Source organism: Gossypium hirsutum, chromosome A09, assembly GCF_007990345.1.
Source record: "Gossypium hirsutum isolate 1008001.06 chromosome A09, Gossypium_hirsutum_v2.1, whole genome shotgun sequence".
NCBI lineage: Eukaryota > Viridiplantae > Streptophyta > Magnoliopsida > Malvales > Malvaceae > Gossypium > Gossypium hirsutum.
Window position 1 is genome coordinate 61,431,057 of NC_053432.1, and position 12,284 is coordinate 61,443,340.

At 31.8% G+C, this 12,284-nt stretch overlaps 2 protein-coding genes and 1 pseudogene across 5 annotated transcripts; 2 read left to right on the forward strand and 1 right to left on the reverse strand.

Annotated features, from left to right (window-relative positions):
* The first annotated feature begins 972 nt into the window (after positions 1-972).
* On the forward strand, positions 973-8,756 carry LOC107946124 (UDP-N-acetylglucosamine transferase subunit ALG14). 4 transcript variants are annotated; one of them, XR_005901068.1, is made up of 7 exons: positions 973-1,358; positions 1,443-1,582; positions 2,655-2,798; positions 2,905-2,964; positions 3,113-3,312; positions 5,113-6,208; positions 8,318-8,756. XR_005901068.1 is itself a non-coding variant. In XM_016880343.2 (6 exons), exons 1-5 carry the CDS (start codon positions 1,175-1,177, stop codon positions 3,287-3,289), a joined length of 705 nt encoding a protein of 234 aa, XP_016735832.2. In that variant the 5' UTR covers positions 973-1,174; the 3' UTR covers positions 3,290-3,312; positions 5,113-8,756. The 4 variants fall into 4 exon arrangements, 2 of the variants coding, with proteins under 2 accessions (XP_016735832.2, XP_040932253.1); XR_005901069.1 differs by having other exon boundaries at positions 5,113-5,632; positions 5,827-8,756; XM_016880343.2 differs by having other exon boundaries at positions 5,113-8,756.
* Positions 5,158-8,943, reverse strand: LOC107943373 (probable purine permease 10; annotated as a pseudogene).
* A 907-nt stretch (positions 8,944-9,850) lies between these two features.
* LOC107946123 (protein STRICTOSIDINE SYNTHASE-LIKE 10-like) lies at positions 9,851-11,431 on the forward strand. The gene is made up of 3 exons (XM_016880342.2): positions 9,851-10,269; positions 10,372-10,641; positions 10,733-11,431. The coding sequence occupies exons 2-3, from the start codon at positions 10,499-10,501 to the stop codon at positions 11,229-11,231; spliced, it is 642 nt and encodes a 213-aa protein (XP_016735831.2). The 5' UTR covers positions 9,851-10,269; positions 10,372-10,498; the 3' UTR covers positions 11,232-11,431.
* Positions 11,432-12,284: the final 853 nt, after the last annotated feature.

A 12,284-nucleotide genomic window follows, 5' to 3' on the forward strand; every position in this document is an offset into this window, starting at 1 on the left:
TATTCATAGTTTCGATCTTTTATACCAACCATACACATATAATTTTTCTCAATATCATTCTATAACATTTAATCAACAAGAACACATAATTTCACATATTACTCATCATAATGCCATAGTGTTTAACATCATAATTTCATAGTAAGTTGTACATGCACATACCTAGCAAAATTACCAAATGTGTCGAAGGTCACCAAAGCATAATCAAACATACTCATAGTATCATTTATCACTAACAAATCAATAGACTTAATTACTTAATTAAATTCATGAAAAATAAAACAAATTATGAAAGTAAAAACATTACTTCATTCATTTCATTATAGTTTCATAGTGTCAATCATATCTTATATATCTACTTAACTGTCTTAACAGTAAATGATATTATAGTCAACTAAATTTATCATGGTACAACTTATTTCATTTTATAATATGAATATGATTTAAGTTTTCATTTATAAGTAATCCATTTATAGTTGATCACCAATTAAACATCCATGTTCATTTTTCAATAATAAATACTTAATTATTATTTATTTATATTAAAAATCATCACGTATAAATAACACACCCATCATCACTATAAGAATAGTTACTTAGTAGATATGTAAAGAAGGAAAATTATGTTAGCACAAACCAATTCCGCTATCTTACTCCTGTTTTACAATTTAGTCATGATTCTAAAAATATTGAGCTTAAACTTGTCAATTTTTTTAAAATCAAGATCAAATTGACAAAATATGTATACATAAATGGCTAAATTTATTATTTTACTAATAGAATTTATGTACAATTGACCTTGATTAATTGTCCTTGTTCACTTTTGAAATCGGGAGGATTAAATTGTTACGTTTTTTTATAAGAGATCAATCTGCCCAATATCAAAATTAAGAAGGACTGGAGAGGTGTTTTTACCTTAAATAACCATTAAAAAATAAAAACGCCGTGGAATCGCGGAAAGACCAGGTCTCCACCCAGGGGCGGCGGTGCTTTTGTATCGTTGAATGCAACTTTATAAGCATTTTTTTCTCTTCTCATTTTCTGTCAAAATATTATTCTTAATTGAAATAATATAATTAAGAATAAAATTTTCAATTTCACTATATATATTCCAATTCCTTAATCTCGGTTCACAGTTCATCCAGCACGTCATTTCATTGAGAAAGATCAAGAAATGGGGAAGAACAGTAGGTTTTGCTTTTCAAATTTATCTTCAAATCTTCCGATCACTTGTTTGATCACTTTTACCACCATTTTCCTACTCCGAGTTCTTAACGTCATTTACCGAACCGGCAAGCCACTAGGCAAAAGAGTTTCTCCGCAGTGGCCTCTCAGCACTCTGATTGTTTTAGGTTCAGGTGCGCTTTTTTGTTTTTTCTTATTTGCTTTTGATTTTACTATGTTTGATTATGATCTTTAGATCGTGTGATTTCTCGGTATAGGAGGTCACACAGCGGAGATGATTAATCTCTTGTTAGTTTTGCGAAAGGAAAGGTTTACACCGAGGTTCTATATCGCCGCTGCTACTGATAATATGAGTCTTCAAAAAGCTCGTGTAGTGGAGAATTCTTTGGCTGATTCGGTAACTTCATTTTTTCTCTTCATTCTCTCATAAATTGCTATTAAGATTTTGTTCATTGCCTTTTGTTCTTTTATTCGTTGGATTTCGATTTGTTTAATGTGATTTTGTGTTTGTATGATTACTATTTATATATTATAGTTCAATGAAATCTGTCATCTTATGTCTGGAATCATGAATTTGGAAATTTGGATTTGGATTGCATTTGCTTATATGAATTCTGAGAATGAGATGCATGCATTATGTATAAATTAGTTAAGATTTAATATGATTATATATGTAAAAGATAGAAAAACATTTATTTCAATTTCATAATCCTCTATAGGAATTTCACATTCACAACTAAATAGACATCCAGCAAATATATGTACTTGGTGAAGTAATCATGAATGTTACATTTATATGTCTTTTACCGCACAACTTACGATATTTTTGAAATTCAAGTTCTCAAAAGCCATCTTGAACCATTTATCTATTATTTAGATTTTCTTGTTACTTCCTTTTTTGCCCCCTTGTATGTGAATGTAGTTAATTTTTGACCTCTTTTCTTGGAAAAATCACAATTTAATTTCCATTGATAAGCAATGTTCTAAATCTTTCACAACAGAGAGCCTAATTTCAGACTTTCATGTATGATTTATTGGACAATCGCCGACCCTAGACTGTCCAAGAAACTAGATCCAATAACTACTTCCTGGCATAAGTATTTTTCAGAACTTCTTTTTTGCTCTTATGTCTTCGTTTTGAATGATCTTGCCTGATTTCTTATATTAGTAGTACTACTATTTTGCTGTTTTTCTATATATTTTACTCTTACACTTCATTTTTGTTGAAGCACCTGCATTCAACACCTGTGTTTGTCGCTTATATTGATGAGGATACAGGGACATAACCTTCCAAATACAAAGAAAATCTTGAACAAAGAATTGAACTTACCTGTGTTTGTCACTTATATGGATGAGGAGATAATTGCTGCAGTTCTGCTTCTTAAGAAACAGAACTGTGGTTCATAATCATGTTCCTGTTTTTTCTGTTCATAAAAGAGGTTTCCTTCTTAACTTTATTTCAATCACAGAGTGAGACCAAGGGACTCTCTGCAGAATTTATGCAGATCTATAGAAGCAGGGAAGTTGGTCAATCATATGTAACTTCTGTTTGGACAACTTTAGTTGCCATAGCTCATGCATTGTGGCTGATGATTAAAATCAGGCCTCAAGTGGTATTTTCTGCCTCTGTTCTGTTTTTCTTCTCTTCCAATTTTGTTGCATTTGCTTAAAAGAGATGTTTGCGCTCAAATTTCTTTCTAAAAACATTCTTCATTGCAGGTTCTTTGCAATGGCCCTGGTACTTGTATTCCTCTATGTGTAATTGCATTCTTTTTCAAGGTTTTCCTTCCTAACCCATTTTATTTTGTATTCCCTTTCTCCGTTGGGATTTTTCCACAGAGGAAAAAAGAAGATAAGTTTAATGCATACATTTCTACTTCTAAGAAAATTGGAGGTTAGCCATTTTGCTTTCGAATTTTGCTTGCAGGTGGTTGGAATTAGATGGTCATCCATTTTTTATGTTGAGAGCATTGCAAGAGTAAAAAGACTCTCTTTAAGTGGTTTGTTGCTTTACAAGTTAAGGATTGCTGATCAGTTCTTTGTGCAATGGCCGCAACTGCAGAGACAATACCCTCGGGCTCATTATGTAGGTTGCCTGATGTAGATAATTAAGTCAGCTGCTGATGGGTACTCTCACTTAACTTCTTAGATTATTTTCTTATTATCATATTCTACTACTTTATAAAGTTTCTTTCCCTCCACTAAGATTTTTGTATTTCTGTGTTGAGTTGGGTTCATTACTACAACATGATTTAATGTAGACTCTGATATTTGGCAAAAAGAGCAATAGGATGTTATATCAATCAGCTCAAAATTTCAGTAGTAACATTACAATTGATCTTTTAACAAAGACCATATATATTAAGAGACTTCCAGCATATTATTTCACAGCCTGAATGTGAAGTCTTTAGGAATGAGTTTTTTAGGCATGCAGTTCCTAGGGTCTATACCTGGATGTAAATAAGGCCTAATTTAACTGTGTTATTTTATTATTTATTATGTATTTGTATTTACATTATTGTCCCTAGCATTTAAGGATGGTTTTTGACTTTTTGTGTGTTATTTGTATTTAAATTATTGTCCCTAGTAGTTAATGACAGTTATTGTGTGATATTTGTCTTAAAAAAAGGGTTACTATTTGATGTATTAACAGTGTATATAATTCTACACCATCAATGAACCAGATGATACTGCATCATTAGAAATGAAATTAATTGAATTTAGTTTCAAAAGAGTTTAGATGGTGTGCCATCATCTAGTTCATTGATATTGTATACAATATTAGTGCATCAAATATAAATCCTTAAAAATAAGTGAAGACAGGGGTGGCCCTGATGGTTTGTAGGAAAGGTCCGTCTAGGTACCTTGGGAGTCATTGTATTTCCAGTATTGTTAATGCGCTTTAAGATTTACAAAATCTGTTGATGGCAGTAAAGATTATTAGATTGTGTTCAGTGTTCTGTTTGGTTTTTGTGTTTGAAGGGTTCAAGTGATAAAGTTAGGAAAGAGTTTCTGGTTTCCTAACAAAGTTCTGGATCAACTTCTGTTTCTGTGATTTTGTAAAGTAGATTACTTACTATGATTAAATTCCTACATAGCTTGGTCCAAATTTCCTATCCTTTTTCTACTATTTTTGCCTCTAACTTTATATCGTTTTTAGGATGAGAGCAGGCAACATTGCATTATTTGTTTAGGTTCTTGAGCTATCTTGGAGATTTGGCTTGAATAATCATATATATTTTTTAAGCTTGGATTGAACATTGAGAGTTCTTACTTATATGTCACAAACCAGCCAGCAAGGAATTAGTGTGTATGACTCACTGAAGTTTGACTCATTTTCAAGCATTCTCTCTCTAGTTTGTGATATATTACCTATATTCAGGGCGAATGCACCAGTTTCTAAGATTTAAAATAAACCTGATAATGAGCCTTGACTTGGCTTATTAACTATGAGCTTCAATGAACCCTATTGACATGTTGATCATTAATGGCTGTTCATTTAACCGAACATAAACATGTTTCTTTCTTTCTTTTTCGCACATCAGTAATGGTTTGATTCTTAGATTCATTTGTCTAATCTTCCCTGTTGTTTTTGAACACACCATTGTTTTATGGCATCTTTCTTTTCTCTGTTTTTACTCCCTCCTGCTTTTGCTTTTATACACACTGTTAGAGAATGGGGCTAGTGGAAACAAATTAGATAATTATTTTCTTCTCCTATACCAACTAGCATGGTCTAGCTTGGTGCTTTAGTTAAGCTGTATCCCTAGCCATTTCGGATGAAGTCATATCCAAAACAGAGAATACGTAGGCATTACTGAATTGAATTTAGTTTGCTAGTGCTATTTTAGAGTTTGGTTATCTATGACTCTGCATTGAGAAGGATGAAGAAAGATTACTTTTGGGGTTGTATTTCTTGTTTTGCAGAAAATGACAATCTCATATAGAACTGTGGAAGCCACACTTAATCTGTTAACTAACCTCTTCGAGTAAAGGACTCTTCGAAACTTCACTACTGTTTCGATATTCATTCTTAGAGCTTTTATTGTCAAGATAACACTGGTAAACATATGAAACGAAGCCCCATATCGCCAAGACCATGGCAATTGCCTTCACTGCATCCATTTTGTCATGGAAAAAGATCACAGCTAGAATTGGAATAACAGGCAAACCCAAGACACTTATGGCATTTGAGAAGAGCGAAGAAACTTTGAAAATCAATCCTATTGCGCCGATGACAAAAAGCTGTGAAGCTATAGCTGTTTCAATCAGGGTCATTGCATGGGAAAACTTACCGAGTTCGAACTCTTCTACTTCTATTGACAAACCTTTCCATTCTCCGCTGATGAAAAGTCCCAGAATGGCAGCAGAAGCCGCAACTAGTGACTGATATATAACCATTTCGAACACCTTTGCGTGTGTTTCTCCTTTTAGAAGCTTTCTGAAGGTGAGTTGTGTTAGAGAAAGCATCAAACCGTACCCAGCAGAAGCACCAATGGTGCAAATGAATCCGATTGCATATTTTCCTTTAGAGACTTCAACATGGCTTGCTGGATTGATTTGAAATATCAGGAGGGAGGAGGATATTGTTAGTAGAACTAGTGAATTGATTATAAATGGAGTGAACTTTTGTGAATGTAGGAAGAATGAGAAGAGAGCATTGAAGGCCAATTGGGATGCACAAATGAGGGAAAAAGTATCAAGCTGTACGCCACTAGGCAAATACCGAAAGAGAAATAGACCAATGCCAGTATCACCGCTGATGGCTGCCGTATCTGCTCATTTTTGGTGCAACTTTTTGGTGGTGCTAAGCAGTAACATGGTATGACAATTGGGAAGCCTGCGAGTTGTGCGAGTGTAGCAACCCATACGCTCTTCCCGCCTTTGTCGTAGTATAGGCGCCCCAAGAGTGTTGATGCCGACTGACCGAAGATTACAAAGAATGCATACATGATGATGCTGATCCACCACTTATAGTTCCTTGGCTCATGGCTTGCCAGTTTCTTGCTATTCTGATATTGAGGTGAGTTTTCTTCCTTTACTTCTTGAACTGTTAGAAAAACATTAGAATAATTGTCAAATGAGTTTCTTTATCTGTTATATTTTGCAAACCTAAAATGTCTGCTTTTTCTCTATGTTGTTTCGACTCATCATTTTTCTTGAAGTATTAATATCTAACATTCATTCCGACATTGCAAACCTAAATGCATGAATATAACATGAAAAAAATAATAAAAGCATAATACGACATGACAATAAAACAAATCTATAATATGTATAAAAAACATAAATGTAAATAATCTTTTGAACTGATGAAAATTATTTTTTATTGCTTATTGTTTTCCTAAATCGATATCAGGATAAAATTTTAATATTATTAAAATTTAAATATTAAAAACATTTTACTCAAGGTTCAATTTTGCTTGGTATATATGTTCAATTATACATTCAACGTAATTTAAAATTATTCAATGTTGAATTAAAATTTTGATGGGTATTTTAATTATATACTATAAAATAGATGCATTGCATTTGGGCATTTTCATTCAAGTAGTAGCTTAAAAAAATATCACTAAAATGGTTTGGCTTTCATTATTTTTATTCTATTGTTTGAAAAATTTTCATTCTATAATATTTTAATTATCAAAATAATTTATAAATTTTGATCATTTTTAGCAATTTGAATGAAGTAAAAATATATCATTTAATGAAATAAAAAATTAAGAATGTAAAATCACATGCTAACATGTAATATATTAAAAACTTATATAACACATGAATTTGCCAATATCTATATAAAACAAACTATTAATATATTGGAAAGAATTATATAAACATTACCACTTTAAATGCTAATATTATAAGAAAAAATAATATCAATTGTCAGATTTGTTAGAAACAAAAGCCTAGATATGCAAATTAAACATATAACTTCATCATTTTAATGAGTAAGAAAATTATTTTGATAACACTTATTAAAATAAAAACATCATAACTCTTAAAAAGTAAAATTAAATTGTAAAAAGCAAAGTGATAATCAGATAATAATTTTAATTAATCATGTTGCATTATTTCTTGGCATCTCTCTACACCCATAAAAGGAAAAAATGAGGAAACAAAAGGCCGAAAAAATGATCAATTCCTTCTAAACTCTATAATATTAAGGTTTAACTACAAAATTGGTCCCTAAACCATATCATTTTTTCCACTTAGGTACTTAAGGCTTTTTTTAGTAAAAAGTGGTACTTAAACCATCAATTTTGTTTCATTCTATCCCACGTACGAAGTCAAATAACGTGCCACATGTCATGTTCTTATTGGCTGGTATAATGTTTTGGGTAAAATGAGACGTTCATTTTTTTACTATAACGAAATTCATAGTTTAGGTACCACTTTTGATAATAAAGAACTTTTAGGTTACTAACTGAGAAAAGTGGTAAAATGGTATAATTTGAGGTTTACTTTTATATTTAAGTCTACTATTAATTGTAAAATGAATCAAATAGGCAAAAAAAAAATGTTATGTTCAAAAGTCAATCCATTTTTCAATCAGATCTTATTTTTTGTTTAAGCCTTTCTCTAAGCCTAATAAATTGTTAATCTTCTCAAATATCGGACAATTTTTGAGCATAGGCAAAAAAATCCGACCCTCAAAAAGCTGTAGTGCTGTTAGAAACAAATTTGATAGGCCGATTGATAACGGAAAATAGTAGTTTGACCGGTGTCATATGATCGAATAGGGAGAATCATTGTGAGCCAGTAAAAATTGAAAAGCTAAATAAAATACCAGCCTGATTCTTACAACATTGCTTCTAGAGGTAGAGATTGTTGAAACCTAAAAGATAGTGTTAGAGCATAGAGATTAAACAAGAGAGTTGGCTTGGTTGCTATCTTTCTGTAAATAACAACAGAAGAAGAAAGCCAACTCTAAAATCCATTTTGTAGTTAATTTGCTTCTCTGATATTCATGTGTGCTTTTTCTATGTTGGTCCCTTTATTTATATTTGGTATTTGTGTTCGACTTATATCATACGAGAATATGATCCCAAAAAACATACTAGAAAAACTTTTAAAAAGATTATTTATATAAGATACGTACCCGTATTTGATATATGAATTTGAGTGAACATAGGAGCCTACTTACCAATGATGTGGAGTTGAACTTCTTGAGTTTTTCCCATATTCAAAACATGAAGAGGTTCGAAAAATGAGCCCCCAGTTAGAGAAGGAGAGAAAAGAGGAGATATTTTAACAAAATAGAAAGGGATGAATGTATGTAAAGTATAGCAGCTAATTGTGAATGGCAATTTAAGTATCCAACAGAAGAAAAAGAAGGGTATCCACTTCCATCCATATGAAGCACGAGGACGATGACGACCGCATCTTGTTTCTTTCTTTTTTGTCTTGTCGTCTTTATTGTTTGTGATTGAGTACGTGTTCAATAATTCATTACATATATAATTTTCGATTTATTTGAAGGGTTCTATTTCTTCACTCATGTCCGAATGTGTGTCGTATGAATATTTCAAAGGAGGAAGCAACATAAAACATAACCATATTATCATCTGTCATGAATCTGTTTTTACAAATTTGAGAATGGTGGGTACATTGACTTTGTGCAGGTATGAAACATGTGCATGGTTTGAGTTTGATGGGGGCTTTTCAGTTTGCAATAAATAGTTTAGTTTATATATAAATTGCAATATCTGCATCTTCAATAACAGGAAATTCACATGGCTTATCAAATGCATCACTCATGATCACGCAATTTAGTGCCTTGGATTTTGACCATTTTGTAAAATGATGATGATGCTTTCTTTTTGGTGCTAAACTTGAACTATCTCATTTACACTAGATCTCCATCAGTAAACAAAGGAGATGGCCTTTTTCTTTGCTCTTGCGGCTTCCGCAGGCCTTAGAGCGCAGCTTCTCCTGGGATGCTATGCGTCCAGTCTTAAGTGTCTCCGCCGTGTATTTGGGTTTTATGACAATAACAATGTATCTTTGCTTGGTCCTACCTTGGAAATTATCCACATTAAAATGGATCTTGTCCAAATGGCCAAAAGTCCAAGTTACCGGCTTCATTCCTTCTTTGCTCTATTGTTGGATAACAGAATTTTTCCGATGTTCCAAAGTGACGATTTGGATGTCCTTTTACCTGGTTAGGCGGCTTCGACGTGCCTTGGTCGTCGACCCTTCGCTATTGCCGGATTTTCCGACTCAGTTTAATTATAATTAAAAAAAAATCTATATGAACATTGATAGAATAAAGGTTAAATTGTGTTATTAGTCCAGGCTTAATAGTAGAATTTGACCTCAAATGAACTTTTGTTTTGGTTGACTGAATCAAAAACTGAAATAACAATTGACATGATTTATAATTGAAAAAGAAAATCGCTGATAATAAATAAAAATCGATGGATTAACTAATTCAATAAATTATATTTTTTTTATTAATTCAAATACAACTAAAATAGAACATGACTTAATTTACTTAAGTACAAACTTATGATTAAACTAGAATTACTTATTTCTATCATAAAACAAAACATACAATTTTATATAAACATGACTTAAATTTGTACACGTAAACTTATAAAACAACACGATTTAGGTTTAAATAAAGAAAAATTAAAACTTATCATATTTAATAATAATAATAATAATAATAATAAAGAATTACATTTAAACCAACGTTAACTATACCTTCCACTAATTTAATTTAATCGAAATTCTGATTTATGTAAATTACTGGCTCTATAAATATATATCTCAACTTCATTCTTCAATTACTGTTTCTTTAACCGTTATATATTTTAATTCTTTGCTTAATTCAATGATGATGAATTCATTCAAGTTTTTGTTTTCTATCTTTTGCTTTGCTTTTATCAAACAATCTTATCAGAGTCGTATTGTTATTCCAAAAAGTTATAATCAATTTAATCTTACTGATGTTGTGGGACCCGAGAGCATTGCTTTCGATTGTAAAGGCGAAGGGCCATAAGTTGGTGTATCCGACGGCAGAATACTTAAGCATGAACCGAATTTTGGTTGGAAAGAATTTGCTATTCCTTCATTAACCAGGTATTAATTCTTCTTCTTCTTCTTCTTCTTCTTCTTCTTTTTTATCGTTTTGTTGACATAGTAGCGAACTAATTGATAGGTTTTTTTTCTTTGTTGGGTCAGGGAAAGGAGGTTATGTGACGGGTCGACAAATCCCATGCTTGAACCTATATGCGGAAGGGCTTTAGGTTTAAAATTTAACAATGCAACATTCGATCTTTAAATTGCAGACGCATACTTTGGTTTGCTAATGGTTGGGCCCAAAGGGGGCGTAGCACAAGTTCTTGCCAATTCATCCGAGGGAATCCCATTTAGATTTACAAATGGGTTAGACATCGATAACAACACGGGAGTTGTTTATTTTACAGACAGCAGCATTATTTTTCAAAGGAGGTATTCCTTTTCTTTTCTTTTATTTACTGTTGCTCTTGATACAAGTATTGTTTGTTATTTAAAACTCATGAATACTTGCATGTGTGTGTAGGTATGCGGACCTTCTATCGAGATCATCAACTGACCGAACTGGAAGGTTGCTTAGATATGATCCGCGTGCAAAAAGGGCATCTGTAATGTACAAAGGTTTAATGTTTCCGAATGGGGTGGCTTTGAGCCAAAATCGTTCTTTTCTGCTAGTGGCAGAAACTACACGAAAGAGAATATTGAAATTCAACCTTGGAGATGAAGGTGGACTAAACAATAACGAGCCAAAAGTGTTTGCCGAGTTACCTAGAGTTCCCGATAATATTAAGATGAATGAAAAAGGGGAATTCTGGGTGGCTCTGAACATGGGAAGGCTGGGAGAAACTAGTAATGATGGGCCGGATCCTATAGGAGTCAAATACGATGGAGAAGGTTCTATTTTACAAGAATTGGACGGGAATGGAGGAACTATATTTAATTCTATTAGTGAAGTGAACGAGGTGAATCGGACATTATATATCGGTTCCGTCATAAAATCTTACGTCGGAGTTTTAAAATTTTAAAATTTCAATTATTTAGTTATCTATTTTAAATTTTTTTGGGGTTTAAAAAAATGCAATTTAGGTATTTATTTTAGATTTCAATTTAGTTACTTGATATACTTTGTATTGGATTTTATATGCTTTTTTTTTGTTATTCTTACCATTTGAATTTTGAAGTGAATTTCGACAATTAACAATGATTAATTTCAGTTCGTATGGCAATGGAAATCCACCCTACTCCTACTTCTGCGTCAAATTACATATTACATACCAAATTTATTTATGTTCCTTAGGCCTACAAATTTCCCAATTTTCTCTTATAGCTCCCTATACTCTTAACATATTTGGAATTCAGTTCTTATATTTTTATTTTTATGAATTTAGTTCCTTTACTTTTCATATTTCAAAATTCAAGTCAGATTGTTAACATTGTTAAATTTGTGGGTATGACATTTTGAAATGTAAAGAAATTCACCTGGTAGTAATGTAACTAAAAAACGATATTATAATTGAATCTAAATTTTAAAATATAAAAAGTAAACGGACTAAATTCTTATAAATAATTAAATTTCAAATTTAGGATGGATATAGGAATTTCCCCATAATATAACAAGTCAGGCTCAAGCCTTGATTAATAGATCTTAAGATTAGTTCATGTATTAAATAGACTTGTTTCATTTTCCCAGTAGTTTTTTTGAGCCTAATATTTTAGTCCAAACAATCGGGTAAACCTTATGGCTTAGATTAAAATTAACAATTAAAATTACATTCCAATCCATGGTTTCGGCTACCTGGGGCTTTGCTTCATAGGAAAAAAAAAATCTCAGACTTTGTTTGCTGATGTATGTATGCATGCATGCTATTGCCTCCACTGTAAAATTAATTCTTGTTGCAATAGCCATAGTGGCCTTGATATATAGTGATATACGAATAACCAAAATAATTTTTTTTAAAAAAACTTATATTAATTTATTATATGAATTTTGACATAACCCTTACCTAAATTGAAATCTAAAATAAATATATTGAAGAGCAATCGAAAATTAAATAAAAACAATCGAACTACCTTCTTTA

Excerpts from the sequence above, each read along its gene's own strand:
- LOC107946123 (XM_016880342.2), top strand. The coding sequence starts at position 10,499 with ATGGTTGGGCCCAAAGGGGGCGTAGCACAAGTTCTTGCCAATTCATCC. Across the intron at positions 10,642-10,732 it reads AGCATTATTTTTCAAAGGAG|GTATGCGGACCTTCTATCGA; the intron begins GTATTCCTTTTC and ends ATGTGTGTGTAG.
- LOC107946124 (XM_016880343.2), top strand. The coding sequence starts at position 1,175 with ATGGGGAAGAACAGTAGGTTTTGCTTTTCAAATTTATCTTCAAATCTT. Across the intron at positions 1,583-2,654 it reads AGAATTCTTTGGCTGATTCG|AGTGAGACCAAGGGACTCTC; the intron begins GTAACTTCATTT and ends TTTCAATCACAG. Across the intron at positions 2,965-3,112 it reads TAATTGCATTCTTTTTCAAG|GTGGTTGGAATTAGATGGTC; the intron begins GTTTTCCTTCCT and ends TTTTGCTTGCAG.